Below are 25,193 nucleotides of genomic sequence, written 5' to 3'. Positions count from 1 at the left end.
CCAAGGAATCAGATGGCAAGGGGGTCTTTGTGACAAATGGATAAACATAGCCACAGATAGATACCAGAAGGAAAATTGGGGCATGTCGCAACCAAAATTCCCCCTCCATCCAATCACAACAACTATTCAAAGAGTAGTGGGCAAACTGTTGAAAAAGGCAAACAAAAAATATCTAAAAAGGAACAGCTATATGGCTGAGGCCAAATTCTGAGCATTAGGCTGATTAGGAGAATACCAGGAACCATATTCCCCCTTGAACTGTAATGGAAATAGTTCTAAGAATAAGTCCAAAGTCTAAGCACAAGTCTGCTTAAGGGGACCCTGGAATATCACTGTATAATCCAACGGCTTAAGAACTAGATCATTCACTTATCCAAATTCTAGAAGGATGCAGATAAAAATGTAAATTGAAGAGAGACAGACAACCAATAACCTCCTTCCAGTGTAATAAGGATAAGCAGAGAGGGAAAAAGAGCATCAAACAGAATCACTGTCAATCTTAAGACATTATAAAGGGAGAAGGTAGTGCTGAGGAACTCAACGTTACATTAGGAAGGCCTAAAGGTGGTCTAAAGTAGGTTAAAGAAACATGAAAGAGAAGAAGTGTCTCCCCCCGAAAATGACTTACAATAATGGGTGGAAAATACCGTGTGGAACTGGAGTCAACTCTAGAACCTGGCCACAAAAGTGTAGGTCTAGAGAAAGCCTAAACACGTGCAGAAAAGACAAGCATATAAATGTTAGACCACCGGACATGAATCAATGAATAGACAACAAATGGGTTGTGGCCCCATTCAGAACAGCAAGGAAACAGCAACGCTTGGATAAATTCAGGTCAAGCAGCAAAGGGTGTGTCTGGAACATGGAGGTCCGTCCAGGGTAAATGCCAACTCCAGAAAAATTGAGAACATGAAGAATACACAATAAATGTTAGACTAGGAAGCCTCCCCCAACTACTGGGAAGGTATCAATTCTAAGAAATCCAAAGAAAGTAAAACCTGCAAGACAAGTACTCTGCAAAGAATAAAGGTTAGCAACAGACTTGTTCATAGTCTCAACAACACACAGGCCAGACGCGAAGGAAATCTGGTTGACATGGGGACAAAAATTTCAAATAATGCACCTTCTAAATAGAAATCAAAACAAATGAAAATCCAACTTGAATCCCAAAAGATGGGAGAAAAAATAGAGCTAGTCCAATACTAACAGGATGAAGATCTGATGGATGAATGTCCAAATATGGAAACTATGAATACCAAATTTATGCCTGACGAGAGAAATCTGAGAGAGGAGGTAAGCCAAGAGGATGGAAGGAGGTAAGTACACAAATTAGCTCTCCTTGAAGTGTGCATGTGGAAGTCACGGGATGCTATTTCACAATTAAGAATGAGAAACACAGATAGGAACTGAGAAGCAAGTTCTTATCCCTGGTACTGACTGGAGCTTGAATGGGGCCGGTGACAAGGAAAAAGCAAAAAAGCACCAACTCATCTGACTGAAGACCCCACCCCACCCCACCCCAAGAGTTTCTGGTAAAGGTCAGTACCAGGAAGGGCATGAAACACACAAGTCACTATGATAGTCAACACATGCCTCAAGACTTAAAACAGCTAAGAAGTAGCCTTGGACTGCTGCGATGACATAAGACACATAAGATAAAGGTACCTTATGAGGCTATATATAAAGTAACATGGTCAAGCTGACCTATCCAAAGTAGAAGGGAAGGGTGCTGAGTGGGAGGAGCTGACACCAAAGGCTTCAAACTTACAGACTGGCCCTGAAGAATTACCACTGAGGCTCACAACAGCTACATGATGCATCCACCCTGAAGGAAGGTTGATGCCTACAGAGTCGGTGTCAAAACCACTGACAATGGCACCTAGCACAGTTTAATTCTTACTTTACGTAGTATTTCTAAACAAAGTCTTAGCAAGGATAAAGGAAGGCACCTTTGACTCTGCTACTTCTAAAAGATCCTGAATAAGGGGACAGGCTCCAAGTTTTGCAATGGACCCCTAAAACAGTTCTTAGCACAAGCAGCAGTTAAAAACACAATGGTGCCAAGAGACTTAAGGTCACAAAGTGTCTAAGCTGAGATAGAAGTGAGAGAAGGGAAAAAAATTTGTGGAATACAACAGGTTACATAACACTGCAATTCAGGGAACATATGTTATGAATTAAGGAAGACAATGACTAGTCTCTCAAATAAAGAACTAAAAATCTGCTTGAAAGCTAGGTATGCACAAGCATCATAGGCTTCAGGAATTAAGCACTACTCCAAGCTCAGAAAAAGTAGAAGACAAAACTCTCAAATAACATGCATCTCTTTAAGAGTTTCATAAAACAGGAAATTGCCAACACTGAATGGTAGCACTGACATCCCAAAAAAGCCTACATAAAATAAAGCAGTTCACCAAGAAAAACAATCCCCTATGCACAAAATAAAGAAAAGTACAAAGGATGATTATTTACACCACCAAAGGAAAAACAGTGACATTCCCAACTAAAACACAGAAGGTGACAGCTCAGAATAGGGAAAGGAATAACTCAGCTAGGGAAATCTGTTAAAAACAAAATGAAAGGAAGAAATTGACTGTAAATTAAAGAAAAATACAAGTTATCTAAGTGGTATCCCCCAAAGTCTCAAACAACCCACTAAACAAGTATAGTGGGTCCAAAAACATAACAGTGTAAGAAACCTCTCTGCGTGGAAGATTTTCAATCCATATATATCTAGTTAATCAATGTATATTAATCAGATCAGATAATGGGAGAAGAAGCAGTGAATTTAAACTCGTCCTAAGTCAAAAAAATAACAACAAATACATAAGTATTCAAAAGTAATCCAAGCAGGGTAGGCAGTCTGTTTCCAGTCAAAAATCCTTTAAGTACACAGACTCCAGTGGTCTGTGTACTTAAAGGATTTTTGACTGGAAACAGACTGCCTACCCTCCTTGGATTACTTTCAAATACTTAGTAATTCTGTATAATATTTCAAATTACGTATTTTTTTATTATTTTTTTGACTTAGGATAAGTTTAAATTCGCTACTTCTTCTACCATTATCTGATCTGATTAATATACAGCGATTAACTAGAAAATTAAACAAAAACATATTGTTCTTAAAAAGGAGTCAAAAGAAGGTCTGAAGCAGTCCAAGTGGAATAAAAAGAAAAGACTTAACAGAATCTGGAGTGTGCCTGAACCAGAAACAGTCAGTTATATGCCATTAGATGCAACTGTAGTGACATGTGACAAAAGATGTCTGGAGAGTTGGTGCTCCACGTACAGGACTGTGGATGGGAGATTGGTGATATGGGAATGATTTACGTTGAAAACAGTTAGGCGTTGTGTCCCCTACTTGCTAGAGACAGAGGAAGATAGACAAAGTCCCCATCATATCCAATCATCATACAGGCAACCAACAACATCAGGAAAAAGTAGGACCTAAGACAAGGCCAAGAACCTGATATAAACACCTGCCCTTTCTTGGTGAGAGGGTAGGGAGACAGTATCAGCCCACACCCTTCCGAAAAATGCAACAACTTCTGTTACCCATTGCCCCATACAGTCAGGGCCTATTTCAAGGGCTTTGATACACTGGACCCACCAACAGAGGTGAAAATGAGAGGGGGCATTAACCCCCAAAAGTGCTTTATTTGCTGAAGTGAGGTTTGTGAATGACCACCCAAAAAAGAAAAAAAAAAACTCTAGCTGTTTCAGGGTATTGCAAAGGTGGCTGGGAGAGAACCTATAGTGGTTTCTAACCTATATAGTGGGGATGCGTGTTACTGTGGAATAACTGGCTTTGTTCTTCTAATGACAATAAGTATCCCCTTCTGATAATGAAGACCAAAAACAGGAATGGTCTCTCTACATGAGGACAGGGCCCACCCTATTTCTTTCTCAACTGTTCCTTTACCTAACAGCATGGAAGGCATGGTCAAACAACTACCCTCTGAACAGAAACAATCCCTGAAGGAAGACTACCTCAGTCACTCTACAAAAGCACATGCTTATGTCCATTGTCCAAGCTACAGCATCCACACAATCAAAATAAAAAAGGTCATCTAGTGACAAATAAAGCTGTGGTCAGGATCTGGAAAAGGTTCACCTTAAGCCCAGACTCCGGGAAGTACACGAGCTTGCCCGTTATCAATCCTGTTACAAATGAGTGAAATTTCGAAAAACAGAATACATAGATGAGGGCCCAAAGTCACAAAATAATAGAGTTAATAAACCCCCATCTCACCTGTACAAAGCTCTATACACCTTATCAGGGGGGCAAGAAGGCTGTATCCCACTGGACTACCAATCACCTACACAGACCACACACGAGAGTTAGTTTTAGAATACATAAACAATAATTGACTCCAATATGCTAAAACAATACTAGGTATCACCCCTCTTACATGACATAGGAACAGAGTGAAGGTGTCACCAAGTCTCAAAGACAGCATCCGCAAAGAATGTCTCCAAAGGAGGAATGAGAATGGTATCCAAGGGCTTCCTTGCAGGTGGCACCCTAAAAGTCAGAGGGAGGGAAGAATTACAAAAGTGAAGCATAATAAACAGTACATGAAAGAAATAATTAAAATGAGAGATCATCTGTATAAGGGCATGAGCAACAGAAGGGCTCGATTCATTCCTCCTCCCCAAAACAAGGGTAAAAAAAACTTAATCTTGATGGAAGTCTAAGGAAAAGGGAGCCTCACATCCTCTATTAACCATGAATAAGGGCCATGCTCAGACTTACATAATCACCAGATGGGCAAGCACCACAATTCAGGCTGATCACGGCCAATGCATGAATACTGTATACATAACCCAGTGGCAACATGAGATGGGGAAGAGTTCTGCCCTATTCCTGCTGCTGGCATCACATCCAAGTCACTAAGGATGAAATCCCATTTTCATTACTCAAGCTCTTACCAAGCTTAAAACAAACATTTGATATCTCTAGCCAGAGTTGTAGGTGGACCCAGATGCAAGTGCACTGGACAGCTGCTAACTAAACAGGACTGATCATGCCTGATGCATCAGGCAAAGTTCTAGGAGAAGATCTTTACCCCAAAATTCCACCAGTCTATGAACAAGTGACTCTAGAGGTCACTCCTTGGTATCTGACTGAACAGCCCATGAGGTGAGCCAATCGATCAGCGTATACAAGGTGCTAGTATCCCTAGCTAGAGGCTGGGGAGAGCTTTGCTTGGTTCTCAGATCCATGACTGGCAAAAGGAAAGTACAGTTTTGTACCTACCATAAATGTAGATGTCCGAGAGGTATGCATCTGCAGTCCTTACAAATGGGTTGTCCTGTCCTCAGGCAGCCCTTCGGTCGGCCGGATTCCAAAGTCTGGGTCTGGCCTCGGCTGATGTCGCACTTCACCCGACATCATAGCTGCAGTTCTTCGGGTATAAAGGTATCAGCCGACGCCATTTTCCTCAGTGTTTCTTGCCCCAGATGCCAGGTGCCCTCTAGGAAGGCTAAATTTGGATAAATGTAAAAGTTTCCAAATAACAGAGAGCAAATAAAAATAAACATGTATGTACATATATACAAACAAATACACCAAAATAGATTCCCCCAGCTAGCTAGAAGATGGGCAAATACCCTAGGAGTACTACAGAGGGGAAGGAGGGAGGGTAATCCTGACTGCAGATGCATACCTCTCGGACATCTACATTTATGGTAGGTACAAAACTGTACTATGTCCTTCAAGGATGCATCTGCAGTCCTTACAAATGGGTAGAATACCATAGCCAAACTGGGGGAGGAGGTAATAATAAGATTATGGTGTAGTTAAGATCCCTTGCAAAACAGCAGTGGCAAAACCTGCTCGGGATCTGGAGTATAAGGGTAGATTATAATGCTTGGCAAATGTATGCACGGAGCTCCAAGTAGCAGCCTCTAAAATGTCTTTGGTAGCCACTCCTCGTAAGAAAGCTGTAGTAGTGGCTGTAGCCCTTGTGGAATGAGGTCTGATGTTTTCTGGAGTTGTCTTCCCATGGTAAGAGTAACAAAATCTAATGCAATTTCCTATCCACTTAGAGATTGTCTGTTTTGAAATTGCTTTTCCTTCTATTCCTGTTGCATATGCTACCAGTAACTGGTCAGTTTTTCTATTGCTCTTGGTTCTGTCCAGGTAGTAGCGCAATTGTCTATGTACATCCAAGGTATGTAATAGCCTTTCTCCCCTGTTCTGTGGGTTGGGGAAGAATGTAGGCAGGTGGATAGCCTGGTTTAAAGATACTCTGGAGACCACATTTGGCATAAAAGTAGGATTAATTCTCATGGACACTCTATCTTGATGGAAGATGAGGAAGGGCTGTACTGCCATTAATGCCTGTAATTCAGAAACCCTTCTTGCTGAAGTGATTGCAAGCAGGAAAGCAGTTTTCCATGATAAATACTGTAATTCTGCTGTTGCTGCTGGCTCAAAAGGAGGGAGTGTCAACTTTTCTAGCACAAAGTTCAAGTCCCAAGCGGGCAATGGTGGCTTCCTTGGTGGTTTTACATTTTTAATTCCTCTCAGAAACTGCCTGAGTGGAGGATGTGAGAAGACTGGAGGATCCATGTTGTATTCTGCTGAAATAGCTGATGCATGAATCTTAATGGAAGAATAGGACAGGCCATTGTGGAAAAGTTCTGCCAAGTATTCCAGGATGTTAGCTATGTTTGCCAGTGACACATTTTCTCCTTTTGCTGCACTCCAAATGAGATATCTTTTCCATTTTGCTGAATAAGTTTTCCTTGTTGAGGGTCTGCGAGCCTCCAAGATAATGTCCTTAACCCTTTGAGATAAATCTGGGTTATTTTGTCTTATGCAATGTTCCAGGCAGCTAGCTGTAGCGTTTTCAGGTTTGGATGCAGGGTTTTGAAGTTGTTCTGTGTTAGTAGTAAGGGAACAAGGGGCAGAGGCCATATTTGTTCCCGAGACATACTCGTCAGTAATGGGTACCAATGCTGCCTCGGCCAGTCTGGAGCTATCAGGATGATCCTTGGCCGGTCCTCTTTGATCTTCAGTAGCACCTTGTGCATCAAAGGAAGAGGTGGGAATGCATATGCTGTCAGGTTTTTCCAACTGAAAGATAAGGAGTCCACCTTCCAAGCCAGTGGGTGGTATGTCCTTGTGCAGAATTTTTTCAATTGGTGGTTGTGTGGGGATGCGAATAAGACTATTTCTGGTAGTCCCCATTTTCTTGTAATGGATTTGAAGATGTCTGGATGCAGCATCCATTCGTGGGCATCCGTGGTAGTTCTGCTTAGGATGTCTGCTAGAATATTTTCTTTTCCTGGTACAAATATTGCCTGTAGCTGAATGTTGAAGCTCAGGGCCACATTCCAGAGGTCCATTGCCATCCGGCATAGAGGGTATGAATGTGTGCCTCCCTGTTTGTTGATGTACCACATAACTGTGGTGTTGTCCGTCCTTATCAGCAATTGACCCTGTTGAAGAAATGGTCTGAATGCCTGAATTGCCAGTTTTACTGCCAGCATCTCCTTTTGATTTATGTGTAGGTTCAGCTGGTCTTGAGTCCATAGGCCTTGTATGCACTTGTCCAGCATGTGTGCCCCCCAACCGAGGTCTGAGGCGTCCGTGGTGATAGTCTGGCTTGGTTGAGGGCTGTGGAAGGGCAGTCCCTTGTTCAGTTGACAGGCCTGAGCCCACCATTGGAATTCTTGCTTCAGGCATGGAATCATTGGAATTTGGGTTCCTAGGCTGTGCTTGTGCTGAGACCATAAATTCCTTAGGTACCACTGCAACTTCCTCATATGTAGTCTGGCATGTGGAATCAATATTATGCAGGATGCCATGTAACCCAGGGCTTGCAGGACTTTCCTTGCTGTTAGCTGGTTCTGCGTTGTTAATGCCATGAAATAGAGAGGAAGGTGCTTCTGCTTTTCTGCTGTGAGGGATGCCATTTGATTTGATGTGTCCAGTTCTGCACCCAAGAAGGTTATCCTTTGGGATGGTATCAGCCTTGACTTTTTTATATTGACTGTGTACCCCAAGGCTTGTAGTAGATGAATGACCTTTTTCAAATCTTTTTGTAATTTGTTTTTGTTGTCCGCTTGCAACAGGCAGTCGTCCAGGTAAGGGTAAATTTGAATTCCCTGAAGCCTGCAATGAGCAATTACTGATGCCAGGCATTTCGTGAATACTCTGGGCGCAGTAGATAAGCCAAAGGGCAATGCTGAGAATTGATAATGCTCTGATCCTGCAAGAAATCTGAGGCATCTTCTGCAATTTGGTCGTATGGGGACGTGCAGGTATGCCTCCTTGAGATCTAGAGTTACCAGCCAAGACTCCTTGCCCAGCATGGGAAGAAGTTGCTGTAGGGTCAGCATTTTGAATTTTGGAACAATGAGATATGTGTTTAGAGCGGACAGGTCGAGAATAGGTCTCCATTGGTTTTCTTTTCTTGGCACTAAGAAAAGTCTGGAGTAAAATCCTTGTCCTTGTTCCATAGACGGTACCTTTTCTATAGCTCTCATCCTTATTAAGTGGTCTATTTGTTCTAGAGCTTTTGTCTTTTGATTTGGAGGTAGGTTTGGCATTCCTCTCTTCCTTGGTAGAGTATGGAAGCGAAACCTGTAACCTTGGTCTATTGTCTGTAAAATCCATTTGTCTCCTGTGATGTGATGCCAGTTTTCCGAAAATAAGGCTAGTTTTCCGCCTAAGGGTGCTTCTAGTTGTTCCCTGGTAGGCAGTCTCAGAGCCAAGTCACTGTGATTGTCCTGTGGAAGTGGTAGTGGCTGGATCTGTGGCAGTACTTCACTGGTTGTTAGGCTGCCACTGACGTCCCCTGTAGGCACCTCTGGATTGACCCCTGCCTCTTAGGCGCCTATTACTGCCTCTCTGTGTTCTGGTGGTGTCTGGAAAGGACCAATTCTTGGAAGGCCAGTTCCTACTAAACCTTGGAGGCTGGACCTGTAAGAAATCCTTGACTGTCTGGACAGATTTTGCTTTCTCTTCCACCTTCTTCAGCACCTGCTGTGCAGGGGAGCCAAACAAATTGAGCTTATCCATGGGAGCATCTAGAAGCTTTGATTTAACATGGTCTGGTAAGGACTGCTCTTTTAACCATGCATGCCTTCTGATCACTGTACCAGTCATAGCTGATCTAAAGGAAGCCTCCAGTGCATCATAGCCGCATTTTAAGGAATGATTACTGACCTGCTGAATGTTATGTACCATTTCCTGAAGAGATTTTTTGTCTAATGGTTCAGGCGAGGACAGTTTTTTTAGTTAACTGATCTAACATAAATTCCTGATACTGAATCATGTGGAATTGACAGTTTAAGGCCCTAGCGAAAGAGTAGCAGAAGTGTAAACTTTTTACCCCATCTCTCTAAGGCCCTAGATTCCCTTTCAGAGGGAGGGTTTTGGCAGAGGTAGCTGCAACTGCCTTGGGTCCCTGAGAAATAGTTTCAGGATCTGCAAAAGGAGCCTTATACAAATGATAATGTGTGTCCAGAACCCTGTAGTACCTGTCGGGCTTAGCAGGGGCTGGAGGAAGTGAATCAGGAGCAGTACAAGCATCATTAAATGCATCATCTACAACAGTAAGTACTGGGGGAATGGCTAAAGGCCTATGCTGTGGCAAATGCAAAAAGGTCCTAAGCCTTTTCCTAGAGTCTGAAAAATCCTGGCCCTGCCATTGAAATTGTTCCCTCATAGCATGCAAGATTTCCCCAAAAGAAAATTCCTCAGGAGGAGAGGCAGAAGGAATGGAGTCTTCTGCATCACAGTCCTCATAAGGAGAATAAGGGCCCTCTGGAGGGTCTGTATTTTCTGAATCATCAGAGGAGTAATCTGAAGAAACTGGCTCAGGGGGCTCTGCTCTAGGCCTCTTCTCTGGAGGTGGGTGAGAGGCCCTGTCAGGGTGAGGTTGGGATCCCCTTATCAAAGAAATAAGATCCTCTGCTAGACTAAGCATTTGAGTACTAGAGCTAGGCCTGTGAGAAGGGGTCTTAGCAGGCACATTTTTGGTTGATTTTGCTGCTTTAGCCCTGGCAAAAGCCTTAATCGACATGGATGCAGGGGGCCTAGCAGCTCCACGTGCAGGAGTAGAAATATCTAAAGGAATAGTATCAGATAAATCCTGTGAACCTGCCAGAGCAGGTGGGATTTCAGTAGCAGATTCAGCCATGCTGGATGAGGCCTCGGTAGGAGGCAAGCTTTCGGCCGAAGGAAGGACCGAGGACTCGGTTTCAGCCGAAACTGAGCCACTCGCGGTTGACAACCGCGGTTTCGGCCGAAACCGCGGACCGCGAGTGTCGGTCCTTTTCCTTGCGCTTTTTAGTTAATTGTGAAGTCGGAGTTTCCGACGGCATGTTGTAAGCAAAAGCGGAGCCGAAAAACTCCTCAGCAAATTCCGACCGACGTCTAAGTGTCCGTCGGTTGAAAGAAGCACAGGCTAGACAAGCTGCTACGTCGTGGTCTGGGCCTAAACAAGGTAGGCAGTAAGAGTGGAAATCTTTATGAGGTATTTGTTTCCCACAAGTTAAACAGTTATTCACTTTTTCTGACATCGGCTGAGGCAAGAAAGAGTCCCCAACGGGGTACTTAGCTTTTTAGAAGTCTTCGGTAGTAGTAATCTCTGGTTCTGACCGACTGGCACTTGCGAACAGCTTCTGCTTCAGGTGCCACGCGGCAAGAAAGACTGAGGAAAATGGCGTCGGCTGATACCTTTATACCCGAAGAACTGCAGCTATGACGTCGGGTGAAGTGCGACATCAGCCGAGGCCAGACCCAGACTTTGGAATCCGGCCGACCGAAGGGCTGCCTGAGGACAGGACAACCCATTTGTAAGGACTGCAGATGCATCCTTGAAGGACATCCAGGGAAGGCTCAAAAACTCCTAAAATGGGGGTACAGATGAAAACTTTGTCCACATAAGGACAGGAGGACTGCACAAAAAAAATGACCTGCATCTAGCTGGGCAAAGTATTGACCAGTCTTCTGAAGTAAGTTCCCACTAGCACAACATTGGCTTCACTTGAGAGCAGCAGCATTTAGACATGCTTTACAAATAGTTCCATTACCGCTTGCAAAAACAGTACGCTTATTGTACTAATATATGCTTATCTCCAAATAATTCACTCAGGAAGTGTTTAAAAAAGAACAGCACATATTTAAATATCAGCATGAATGAAAAGGAAAGCAGCACATCAAAAGAACAGTGACTGAGCACTCCTACATGAGCTCTACATGGTCCGCAGACTACTCTCCAGAGATTGAAGCCATGGATGAGATGAGTAAGAAAATGGACTTGCTAATGGCCGAGCTTCAAAAACTGAACCCAGCTGCGACAGAATACATTACCAAAATGGAGGCAAAGATGCAGGACATGGAGACTGCTCTTTCCACACACTGACCTGTTAGAAGAGCACGGTACACAGATACAAGAACTTCAGGAAACTGTCCAAACTTGCCAGTACCAGGACTGCATACTTAGGAACAAAAAACACATTTGGAAGGACTGGGGTCACCAAAACGTTAAGAGTAGAGTTGGGATACCTGAAGGGACTGGGGGCAAGAACTATGCAGCTAATATATCTGTTAAACTAGCAGAATGGACTGGCATAGCTGCTAATTTTATCATAACGGAAGGAGCCCATAGGAGTACCAGAACCCAATTCTGAGGGGACTCACTGGCCAAGACCAATATTGGTTAAATTTTTAAACTTTTCTACTAAAGAACAAATTTTAAATGACTTCTGGCAAAGGAGGATGGTAATCACAGTAGATGAGTGCAAAATTTATGTCGAGCAAGATTATTCTACAGAGACCACATTATGGCATATGGAGTTCTGCCCCGCAATGAAACGGGCAAGATTAAATTTCTGCTGATACAAGTTGCTGTATCCTGACATCCTTCAAATATCATCACCAGGAGGACTGGCCTTGTTCTCTTCTCCTGCTGACACATTTGCAAAGCTTCAGCAGTCCTCCTCAGTTGACATCTCCTCTTCTCAGTCTCAAAGAAAAGAAACAAGTATCTGGATCGCAGGCTCTCCTGCGAAATGGTCTTTAGATCCCTTCTCAGTATTTAAAAGACGTTTGATTGCATGTCAGAAAGCAGCACATGTATTGGCTTATAAAGCTGTAAACAACCACTTAAATGACTAAGACTATAATACTGGGTTCCCTGTACATGTCTAACATCACTATTAGTTCCACGAAAAGGTAAGCCAAGCCTATCAATAACAAGACATGGTGAACTGGGATCTAGACAAAACACTCAAATTATTAAGTGACTTGCAGTGCTAAAAGGGGGTTAGAGCATGAAAAGTATATGTAACCATCTGCTCTCATATTGAACACAGAGCTGGTTGAAGCATTGAAATACTAGCTTCAAGAGATTCCTGTCGCTCTAGGACTATGTTTTAATCATGTTTGTACTGCTGTGATAGTTGTTTTTACTTCTTATTACTCTATATTGCTGCTTTTGTAATACTTTCAAATAGACTATCACATTGAACAGCTTTCATTTTTACTTTAAAGAAATGAAATCACACGTGGTGAAGTACTCCTGGACAAGACTTAAATTTGGCAAAAATCAGTATTAAAAGCAAAAAGAAATGCTATGAAATGGCAAACTATGATTAACATTACCTTACTGACTTGGAAAGTTAACAGCCTTGCAGATGGTTAAGAGAGAGAGATGCATATCGTATTACCTTTACTCAATTCGACCATCTATAGTACATTTACAGGAAATGCACTTATCTGAGGGGAAGAGCTATGAGTTTACCTGCAGTCATTATGTGTAAAGGGGTTATTCAGCTTTACCAACAGGTGGAAGAAGGGGAATTATAGCATTAATTAGGAAGGATATTCCTTTCACCCTGAGAGGAAAATTGGTAGAATAAGAGGGAAAATATGTACTTTTACCTACCCTAAAATGTGTTTCTCCTTCCCAGTACCACAATTAGATAATTAGCTTACTGTACTAGAGAATGGACACCTGCTCAGCAGCGATATAGGATTGAGACTCCCTGTTTAGTTAACGCAATGAGTAAGCTGCAAAGGCCCTGAAAATGAGACACAGTGACAGCACACTGACCGCTGCTAAATATCTAGCACTCATATTAAAGCAACAAGTAGCAGACAGGTATGTTAAGCAGATCACACACCACTGTACATGGCAACTCCCTTCAACCACCACTGGGACTCTAGGGGTATTTAAAGATTATTTTAAGAGCTGTACTTGGGTTAATTAAATTCAAGCTACAAGGAGATCAAAGAATACCTCTCCTTGCAAAACCTGAGTACATTATCTGGAGAGGCAGCTGCCTCACTATTGACTCCCACGATGTTTAAAAATGTCCAAGACACTATGAGGACCCTCACTAGGAAAGTTTCTGGGCACAGAAGGTATGCCCTTCAAAGCCTACAAATGGGGGAACAACATTTTTTACATCTTTCTGTAGCCCTCAGTAACGCTACCATGCCCAACACCAAACTGGAGAGAGGCATTAGAGACACTCATCTCAAAGTCAGATAAAAACATGTCTCTTCCAAATTCATACTGATCCATATCAATCTTGAACCATGCTTTATAAAGCTGTTTGCCTCAATCCTAGCACGCAGGTTATCCACTACATTACCCAGTCTAATACATCTAGATCAAACATGGCTTTGTTAAAGGAAGAAGTATGCCTGCTAATTTAAAAAAAAAACACTCCGAATACTAGAGTGCCAACAAATACAAAACCTTTGACAGATTTATTTTTATGCTGAAAAGACTTGAGTGGGTATCCTAGAAATTTCTCTGGGAATTGATACTAATACAGGTCTCTCCAAAGCGGTTTATCGAAATAACTAAATTACTATATCATGGAGCCAAAGCACTCATCAGTCAGCAACTCTCTCAACTATCTTCAAATTAAGAGAGGAACAAGGCAAGAATGTCGCCCTTTGTTTTCCATTTACTTAGAACCCCTTACACAAAGACTTAGGTTCTCTCAGCTAGAATGGGTTACTATCAATGGCATAGAATGCAAGTTATCGTTTACGAGAAGCTTGTACGCAGATTATTTGTTGGTTTACTTGACAAAACCAGATGTGCAATTTGACCATTTACTGCAGACGTGAAGACAATTTGGTATACTCTCTGGATATAAAATTAGTGCGGAAAAGGCAAAGGCAGTAACAGTGAATTACACCCAATCACCTAGTTTGTTAAACTGGTACACTTGTGTCTCCAAACTGGGTACAATCACATATGTAAAAAGTCATTTGGGATCCACAATGCAGGAGTCTATTATGGAAACATATAACAAAGTTTATGAAACGATTAAACATATACAGACAGCTGGAAGCATCTGTGTATAGAAATACTACATTGGATTATAGCTTTAATATGGTATGCCCTCCCTCGAATTATGTATGCATCGCAAGCCCTTCCCATTTATTCCCCTACTAAATATTGGCAGAGCTTTACAATCTTACTGTGGAATTGTACCTAGGCAGGAGACAGGTCAAGGGTTAAGTTGGATGCATCTCACTGTACCATCTGGATAAGGGGATTAAGCCTTCCAGATTTACAGATGTACTCTAAAGCTGCCCACCTGAAGGTATTTAGAGATCTGATAAATCCACAAACACAAGCTCTCCGGAGTGACATTTTTTATTCTTACCTGCCTTCAATATTTAATACTGCTAAAGCAAAAAAAAAAAAAGACTAGCATGCCGACTATCATCAGTTGATAACTTCCTTGGTTAATGACATTCATGAAGGGATTAGCAAGACTAATACAACTAAATAGATAAGAGAGCATCTGTCAATAATTTGCAAGGAGGACTGAGGGCCCTGGACAAACTTAATCACTAAACAGCTAGACAAATGTAGATGGTTGCAATACTGGGAACAATTAATGGCAGAGGGACAGATTACAACCCAGGAACTTCTTCAAATCTTACACTCCCCAATTCAAGATTATAATGATTTTTATGAGCACCTTACAAATAAGATCCATAAAGTAAAGATAAGAATCTCCTCCACAGATAATGTCTATCTATCCGTTTGGGTCTATCTGCAAGGCAGGGCAACTGGAGTTCAAAGAAGGCAATAAGCAGTATATACAGCATATTAACTCTCCAGCATAATAATTAAAAAATTAATTTAAGCTACAAAAAGAAACAGAAATAGATATAAAAATGCATTCACATTGCCGGGACAAAACATTATCAATTCCAACGTATGCCTCAGGGTCAAAGTACCCCCCCCCCCCAAGCTGGAAGTACCAACTTAAATATTTCAACACCTTAAGCAGTTTAAGCAGAATGTTCCCTAAACTCCCCCAGATACTGCTGGAGATGTGGCACAGGCAACTTAGAAGACTGGCTGCACCTCTTCTGGGAGTGTCCTGCTCTAACAAATTTTAAGAAATCTTTGCAAGAGATCCAAAATGAGCTCTTGGCCAGGCCAAGTAACATTAACCAAGAGATTATATTTTCTGGGTGATGCAGATCTTTTTAGGATTGGATATCCTCAATCTAGACCTTTGAATTCAATGGTTGTAGCTAAGAAATGTGTTACTAAAATTTAGGAAAAAAATACACCCACCCCCTACCAAAAAAACAAAAAGAGTAACTAAATAGGGAAATGGCTGAATTTATCATACTTAGGAGCTATCAGCAGAGGACTCACACCGATAAAACAAAGCTAAGATTAACTGGTCAATTTGGATACCCAAACATGGAATGAACTATCCCACTACATTGGTTTCAAGTTAGTCAACTGTTAATTGCAACAAGTACAGATTGCAATGCAATTTCCTTACTGCTGCCTTATTGAACTTAAGCTTGATTACTGTTCTTTATAAACAAACTGTTGTGTTTGCTGTTTGATGGGTTTAATAAAGTTACATACTGAAAAAATAACTTTGGCCTCACTGTTAGGTCAGGAATGTAGCTTTCTGATAGTCCAACAGCACATTTCAATTGCTATGAAGACTTGTGAATTAAAGGTTTTGTAAACGAAGGGAGTTTGGGCAAAGAGAGTTACTGAGATTCAAATTCTGGAAGTGGCAAAACCAGGAGTATATATGTAATAGGCTCATCACAAGAAAGCATGTATCATCATTTAATAAGATGCATCCCCAAGTGTATAAACTCCTAAAAAATGATGCAAACATTCTGACTATAATAAGAAGAAGAATAAAGAAGAAACCCAACCAAAGGATGTGTCAGAGTATCATCAAGATTATTTTTTCTGTTTCTGTCCACTCAGAAATGTGGTTAGAAAGTCAGAAGTTTTATATTCATATAATTTCATTCCCCATTTTACAGACAGATATCCTGGAAATGAACAGCTGTTCATTTCATCTGGGTGCCCACCGCAAAGATGGCCACAGCTGGACCCTGGGATACCTTAAGCTGCTGCACTGGTGCATGTACAAGCACTTACCTTTATACATGGTCACTTAAAGCTGGGGGACAGCCAGTGCCTGCTTTGGGTCATAATGAACATCAACTGCAGTCCACAAGTAAGGTTGGGTATCTGTAGAACACACACAAATGAGACTACATGACACAAATCACTTGAGTAATCTGACCAAGAGGCTCAAGTGCATTACACACTTTTGTTTTATTAAGCACTGCCTTTTTTTCTGCTAAGGTCAAGACTTCAAGAATTCTGACTACAAGCAGATCAAGAAGCCTTTCAGTTCAGAAATTCAGAGACCAACAGCTGCAACTTGTGTGTGTGTGTGCACACGGGTTTTATGAGTGAGAAAGTATGCTTACATTTAGTTGAGATCAGTGGTGGATACTTTGTGTTATACAGGGGAGCTACTCAACATGAACAGCAACAGCTTAACTATGCAGTATGCAATTATTACTCAATAACTAGTAGTAACAGTACAAAAGCCTTATCATGACACAAAAAATCCAAACACAAGAACTCCATGCAAAACTGAAAATCTTCAGTCAGTAAATTCTCCTCAGAAGCCTGTTAGAAGCACTGATGACAATATTTTCCTGTTAAGACAGGTTGAAAAACAGAACCATCTCAGCAAAAGCCTAAAACAGAATGAAACAGCAGTCAATGCGCACACATACATGTTATACACTAAGCCCAAGAGATTTACAATGGTTTAGCCACAGACAAAAAAAGTGAAGTATAAAACAAGGGCATGTACTCGACTTCTGTTCATTTTCCCCCATAACCTTCTTATGGGGATAAAAAAAAAATAAAAATGTTTACCTGATGCCTTTTTTTTTTTTTTGTTACACACACACACAGACTGCAGTGCTTTTAGTAAAACTAAAAGCCAAAATCCCCGAGATTTCAACTTGATTGCAGTTAATTTGTCCAGGTACTGATGTTCTGCTGTTAAGTTCAGCATTCAGAAATGAAACGTTATCGGATCCAATTACGATTCCCCAGCCACCACCTCAAAGAGACACACACACACACACACACACACACACACACACACACACACACACACACACAAAAACACAGGTCAAGAGACTTTTGTAACTTCACAAAGTAATAAAAGTCAGGTAGGACTACAATATTTACATTCAGTGAAGTTTTCAATTCTAAAATTTGAATTGCCTGCATTGTTATAATACTCATTTTCTTATCTAAAAAGTTGTGCTTTGAACACAACTACTGTGGTAAAAGAAGCAAATCCTAACTAGCTGAGAATATGCAATAATTTTAGACATTTTGAGCCATACCCACTAATGAGATTAGTGCAAGTTAACATCTAAATAAAACTTGAATTAATACTTTACTTACTTTTCCTGAAGTTTCTTGTAAAAATTCCAAAACAGTCTTATATTAAGGCCAGAGAAATCCAGGAATAATTTTTGCTTTTCCTTGGTGCTATTCTGTTGTACCTATTTGAAACAGCAAAACATGGAACAGAGGAAAAAAGTTTTTGCTTTAGCTAAACTGATACGTGCATTCTTAACAGTCAGATACAATTAAAAAAGGAGTTAATGCACCATTTAACATCTGTTTTTGAAAAACAGTGCATTATTACTCAGTCTAGGATACAGCAGTTATTACTAATCACCTTGTACAGTTAAAGCATAATCATGCGAGAAGAATTATGTTAACAGCATACTGATTAAAATTCCTGTAGTAGTTCCCACCATGAGACTCTGTCAGTAACTGCTAGACCATGGTCAGTTTTCAAACAGTCAAACTGCCAACACCAGCAGTGCTCTGGACACACTGGTCATAAAAATGTCAGTTTAACATGCACATCCCCTAACTCTACTACATCTTTTCTGCACAGCTAATTTCAGAAATAGCAAAACATGCCACATATAATCAACAAACTATGAAAGATATTCCCTATGGATGTTTATCAGAGGAAGGGCAAAAGAAATACTGTGCCTACTGGAGACATGCATTTCAAAAACTCATTTTTATATAAGCTGTCGCACAAAAGACTCTTACAGCAGCATATCAATAGATGCACCATTTTATTTGAAAGGGTCTTAAAACAAACAAGTACAGTTGCGTGAGGGTACTCTCTTAACCTCATGACTAAAATGATATCTACAAGAGTAGAATTATTCCTAGGTGGGACTAGCCATAGTCATACGTCTATCCTTTTGACATGAATTCTAAAGCAGACTGATGCCTCAACAGCAAAGGACGACTACTACCTAAACACGTGATCAACATGATGCTCAGTTGTAAAGAGCAGCTCATTCCATTGTCTTCTTTTTTTTTTTTTGCAGCAAGACATCACATCCGTGTCTGAGATCAATAGGAAAGATGACTACGGCATACATGAGGAATGCTACCAAACTACCCCATATGTTTAAGGAGGAACCCTGCAGGGTGAAATCTTTACCAGAAGTCCACTCTAAAGACAGACCACATCTACAGCTAGGGGAAATATTAGTTCTCTACCTCTAATGTGTACATTTTCTTACATATCTTGTACTGTAAGCGCCCTACATGTTTATGTTTGGTGGAGATTTTTCTCCCCGGGCCTCTGGTGAAAAAGGGCACATGTTCAGTTGGACTATCCCGGTCCGATCTAAACAAGCTAGAGACCTGCTACAACAAAATTGCCAAATTCGCCACAGGGGCATCCTACCGTAGTCACCACTGTCTCTCACTTGCTGAACTGGGCTGGCTTGAACTCCCTCACCTCCTTCAATGGTATCAACTCTCACTCGCCCACAAACTAGTAAACCATCCACTAAAATTCCCATCCCTCCAGAATCTACTCCACCCCTATCGCACCACCAGACCACTAAGATCCAGCAACAAAAATCATTTGCAGATCACTAAAGCCAATAACTCTGCTGGTGAAGCACTATTCTCTTGCACCATAGCCAAATTATGGCACTCCCTCCCACCCACAATTACCTCCATACCATCATGCACCCACTTCAAAACTTTACTAAAAGTGCACCTAAATACATGCTGGCTATGCCCTTGCAACTCCCACTCTAATATCACCCACCCCATCCAACCACTACCTTTCTTTCCACTTCACTAACTACCTTGATTATAGCAAGCTCAGATACTCATAAGCCTAGTACTTATTATACAGCAGGAACTTCTTATTGTAACATTTGTTAATGTCTGTTATGTACTTCACAGATAAAGATTCTAGTTGTCTACTGATGTACTATGTTCTTCATCTGTAAATATGCTGTAATTGCTATGTTAAATTGTTAATCGCTATGTAATCCAATGCAACTACTGTCTGTTTATTTTAACTGTGGAGCTTTTCTTCCCGGGCCTCAGCTGAAAATGGACCTACGTCCACAGTTGGACACTCCCGGTCAACAAATATAAATAAATAAATGTATTTAAATGAGATTTCTGAGACATGCTTACATTATTATTATTCTGTTTAATGTAGCCCCAACACTTTACATCTTTTATTTTCATACAGGAGACCATTAACGTTCCAGGTTGCTATTCATATGCTCATACTCCAGTCTAAGGTAGTTCCTCAATCTAATTACTATGACACTTTCCATAATGCCTTGAGTTTGAAGTAAGGATCTCAGTTTTTTATTTTGCTTTTTTGCACTGACTCTTAACATTTACTAGACTGCATTAATTGTTTAACTGTTAGTGGAGAACCAAGGTACCTACGTAGTACCACCAAAAAAATCTACCAAATAATCTAATCAAAAATTCTAACAACTTAAAAACTATGTAAAAACCTTTTACAAAAATTACTGTTATAAATTTAACTTCCTCTGTGGTAAAACGAGCAATTGCTCCTTATGGTGCTTACAGATGTTAACAAAACAGCTAGACATTTCATGTAAATTAAATTATATTCATCAGAGTCTTACCTATAAAAGTAGGAATATTATTTTTGTATTCAACAAAGTCACTGGTGAAAGGTCGCCCGACAGCTAATAAATCACATTTCCTGTTTTAACAGCTGCTTTTACCCACTGTCATTTCCTAGTGTAACGAAGAGAAAACTAGATCATAAACTATAGACTGACTGACTATAGTTTCATCCGTGTTGCTGCCTGCTCCATTCCTTACTATTACAATCATACTAGTATCCCATGGTGCACTAGTACAATCCCCAGATCTCGTTTGCCGCTTCAACGAGTTTGGTTGTGCTTTTCTTGGCTCTGGCTAAGTTTTTCAAAATTCTTCACATTGTATCGTGTTCAATTGCTTTATTATTGTATATTTAGTACTGCTAATATATCAGGCAGCTGCTTTGCTTGCCTTTTTTGAGTGCAACTTAGTTTTCTAGTTGTTTATTGGTATCGTGTGTGCCAGTTAGTTTTAGGCGCTGTTGCGCATTTTTTGATTATTAGGTAGAGCTTTTGGCGGTTTTCCGCTCTTAGTCAACAGGGGCTCCTGTTGTTGTGTCTATTGTGATTCTGACCTTTTTTGGTCACCGTTAGCAGTTGGTTTCTGCTACTTTTACATTGTTTCTGGTGGGGATCCGCTTGTGAAGTTACTAGGATTGCAAGTTTATTACCTGTTTTACTTAAGAATAGAAAGTTATTGTCTCATTTACAGTTTCCCTTATGTGTATGGGCTTTCCTTTCTGGTCTGTTTAAGTTAGAAGACCTAGTTTCACTACACCGGGCTAGGCCCATTTAAGTTAGAGGACCTAGTCCTCGTGTAATTCCTTCTTAGGGCTAGGCCCGTTTTAGTTAGAGGACCTAGTTCTCTTTTCCTTTTCTCGCTTTCTCTTTTCAATCTCTCTGGGCTGTATGTGTGTAATATGTCTAAGGAAAGTAAGGAGCTTAAACCCTTGGGGTTCAAAAAGTGTATGAAATGCTCCCAAAAGATGTCCTTAGCAGATGGCCACAGTAGCTGTGTCTACTGCCTAGGGGCCATCTACTTACAGGAGTCGTGTTTGTTCTGCCATGCTTTCTCTCCTAGAGTGTTAGAGGAGAGGAAGAACAAACTCATACTCAAGGGTCTATTGAAACCATGCTTTGAGGAAGCACTATCCAGTTCTTCGGCTTCCTCTAAGTCTGGGAAATCAAAATCCTCAAAAAGGCCTTCTCCGGCACCGGCTGGTGTCTCGGAGCCACCTCCTAAACAGTCGAAACAATCCAAATCTGACTCCTCAGCCTTCAGAGTCGAAGGAGAGCATCATGGTGGTGTCAGAATTGGTTACAGGGGTTTCGGAACCGATCTCTGAAACAACTGATACAGCAGTTGACTCTGCTACTCTGAGCTGGTCTTGTAAGCTCCCTACTGGTTTCCATAAGTCTCCAGTGCCTCTCAGGTCAAGATCCCCAACTATGTCTTTCAGGTCTTCCAGGACCCTTTCAGAAGAAGATGTGGAGGGGGTAGTGCTGAGACTCCTGAAGTCGTCTGCCTTACCAAAATTATTGTTGGCTCCGACCCAGTCGGCTCCGGAGCCACTTGGCCCAGCTTTGCCCTTGTCTGCTATTCCTCCTCAGAGCCATACTGGCCTTTTGGAGCCGGAGTGCTTGGTGCCAATGGAGGAAATGCCAGCTCCAACTCACCTTGTTGCTGCCTTGGAGCCGGGTTCATCTCCGACCCACTCTGTGCCGTCAATTGTGTCCAGGGGCCGAAGCTCTCCTGTTGGCACCGACAGGGAGGGTTGGAACTGATCTTCTTCATTTCTGAGCCTTCCTCTCTGTGCGTCGGTCAGGGTGAGCTCAGACCCTACATATATCTCGGAGCCGACAGCTCTGGCTCCGGCACTGACCCGCGTCTCTTCGGAGCTGGGGAGGTCTTCAGAGCTGGAGAGGTCGGCGTTTGAGATGATGAGGAGCGTGCTGTCTCATTCTCCAGCCCCTACCACTGGCAGCAGCACTCTTCCCCCGAGAGCACCCACTTCAGTCTCAGCCCCTACTCTCTCTGGAGACAGCAGAGACCCACAACCTCAGGAGCCATCGGCTGGTGGCTCCCACTCTTCCAAGGCTTCCCCAGAATATCCTTCCAAGGAGCCTTCCCAGAAGAGGGTATGTAAGAGGAAACATATTGACTCCCAGGATGAGTATTTCACATCGGACACTGACCTCAAGGAGTCGGAAGGGTCCCCCAAGTCGTCCTCTGATGATGTCTCCTTTGTGGACATTTTAGAGATCCTCAGGCAGAGGTGCGACTGGCCCACTATTAACCCTTCTGATGAGGAGTCGGTGTACCTAAAGGCTTTCGGGTCTCAACCTTCTGTCTCTTGGGTGTCTCTACCCTTTGACGAACTAATGGATCTAGTTAGTTGAAAGGTGTGGGATACTTCTGACACCATGAAGCCTGTCCCCAGGAGACCAAATAAGTTCATGTCTGCCCCACCTGGTAAAGGGTTCTTGTCCAACGGTGTTCCCGTAGATGCCATGGTGGTGGTGGCGGCCACGAAGAAGGAGTTAGCAGAGACCTCTTCATCTGTTCACCTGCCACACAAGGAGTCTCGGCAGATGGACAGATTTGGGAAGTGTATTTTTATTTCAGCTGCCTTTACCCTTTGATCGTTGAACTATCTCACGCACTTCACGAGGTTGCAGAGGGATCTCCTCAAGGAGTTAGGAAATTCCATACAAGGTGCGTGTACTGAGTGAGTTGCTAACAAACTTTCTACTCAGTTGTCCACCTAAATTCTGTGGTTAACTCCTCCATGCGACTTATATCTAATGCTGCGGATGGAGCGAGTAGAGCAACAGGTTCTGGAGTTGCCTTGAGGCGCCACTCCTGGATGCGCTTATGTAATTTTGAGGAACCATTCAGCTTTACTTTTACCAATGCCCCATTTGATGTTTCCTTATTGTTTGGTTCCAAGGTGAAGGATACACTCACTCTATGTGAGCAAGGAGGAAAGACGCTTTCTGCTCTGGGAGTGCGTTTTACTGTCCCTTCCAGACCATACCCAAAGGGTCAAAGGGGTGGTAAAATGTGGTTCAAGAAGTCCCAGTGGGTCTTTCCTGACACACAGGGTGAATCCTCCTTCAGAGGCAGAGGAGGAGGAAGCGGCAGACATCGCCCTAGAGGCAGGGGTGGTCCGCAATACCAACAAGGCCGTGATTCCTTTCTAGGACGGCCTTTTCAGCGTTCCTGATGTGGAGCCCGACTGTGCTTCTCTGGGGCCAGTCGGGGGTCGCATTTCTTTGTACCTAGAAGCCTGGCTAAATATCACCAAAGACAAGTGAGTACAAAAAGTTGTTACCAGAGGCTATATCATACCCTTTTCCCTATCACCATTTGTTCCCAAAAGGATCCCAGATGTGCTACCCAATCACAGGGATCAGGCAACTGTAGAAATCAACAAGTTGCTCGCAAAAAGAGTCATCCAGCCCATCCCAGCAGACCAGATAGGATCCGGAACTTACTTCAGGTTCTTTTTAGTTCCAAAATGAACTGCAGATTGGAGGCCAAAATTGGACCTCAGCAGGTTAAACAAATACGTGAAAAAGGACAAGTTTCAGATGGTAACTCTGCAGTCGATACTCCTGTTGTTAGGGAAAGACTATTGGATGTGCTCTCTAGATCTCCTAGATATCTACTACCATATAAAAATGGACAAGGCGTCCAGGATCCATCTACGCTTCCGGCTGGGAGCCAGTCATTATCAGTTTCGCACTCTGCCCTTTGGTCTCACCACAGCCCCCAGGGTGTTCACCAAATGCATAGCAGTAGTGACAGTTCACCTGAGATGTCAAGGATTCCAGGAGTTTCCATATTTGGACGACTGGCTCCTGACCGCCCCCCATCAGGTATCTACTCATCCAAAGCTGGGATGCCACGATTCAACTTTGTGCTCAGTTAGGGATCTCCATAAACTGGAAACAAATCTGCATTATTGCCCTCTCAATCTGTGATTTTTATAGGCGCAGAGATAGACACAGTGAACATGACAGCTCATCTCCCCGCCGAAAGGGCAAAGAACTTTATCTCCCAAGTTCAACGTTTTCTCCCGTTGCAAAAAGTCAAAGCAAAGTGGGTTCTTCAGCTCCTCAGAACTATGGCTTCCACAATTCTACTGGTACCATTAGCCAGGTTGCACATGAGAATTCTCCAGTGGCTTCTGTTTTCCCAGTGGTCCTTCCAATTTCTCCCACTGAGTCATCCTATCCTGCTGACGGAATCATGCAAGAAGGACCTTCGTTGGTGGATAGATCCCAATCAACTGATCATGGGTGCCCCCTTTGTTCTGGCCCAACCTGTTGCCACTGTGACTACGGATGCCTCCCAGATCGGGTGTGTGTGGGGGGGGGGGCATTATCTCGGCAGGACTGTCCAAAGCACATGGCAAGAACACGAGGCTCATCTGCATATCAATGTTCTGGAGATGAGGGCGTTGCAAGCACTTCAAGACCTTCTTCCTCTAGGGACAATTGCGATACAATCAGACAACATGTCGGTGGTTATGTATATCAACAAACAGGGCGGTACCAGATCTTACCCACTCTGTTGAGAGGCCTTGCAAGTTTGGGAATGGGCAAATTGTTCCCAGCGCTTTCTGGTTGCAACGCACATTTCAGTGACGACCAACGTGATAGCCAACAAGCTCAGCCGGGCAATCCTAACGTCTCATGAGTGGTCTCTGAAACGGGAAACAGTGGATTAGATTTTCCGGAAATGGCGACAACCTTGCTGCAACCTTTTTGCCAGCCCAGTCAATACCAAATGCAGCAGCTATTTTTCCCTCATTCCCCCTCTGGGGGAGTCTCCCAGAGACGCTCTGGCTCACGATTGGCCCATGGGACTTCTGTATGCTTTTCCTCCAATCCCTCT

The 25,193-nt window shown here is 42.4% G+C and overlaps 1 protein-coding gene across 1 annotated transcript in view; it reads right to left on the bottom strand.

Moving 5' to 3' along the window:
• Positions 1 to 25,193, bottom strand: part of ZZEF1 (zinc finger ZZ-type and EF-hand domain containing 1) — a gene marked incomplete in the record, with an annotated part of 3,903,331 nt that overhangs the window by 3,154,553 nt on the left and 723,585 nt on the right. Inside the window, 1 exon segment of the mRNA XM_044082903.1 lies at positions 17,766 to 17,866. Coding sequence (XP_043938838.1) covers positions 17,766 to 17,866 — 101 coding nt within the window.

Source organism: Protopterus annectens, chromosome 9.part0 (genome assembly GCF_019279795.1).
Source record: "Protopterus annectens isolate FY-2018-M chromosome 9.part0, PAN1.0, whole genome shotgun sequence".
Lineage (NCBI taxonomy): Eukaryota > Metazoa > Chordata > Ceratodontiformes > Protopteridae > Protopterus > Protopterus annectens.
Note: the sequence above shows the minus strand (reverse complement) of the source record. Positions and strands in the feature narration are given on the sequence as shown.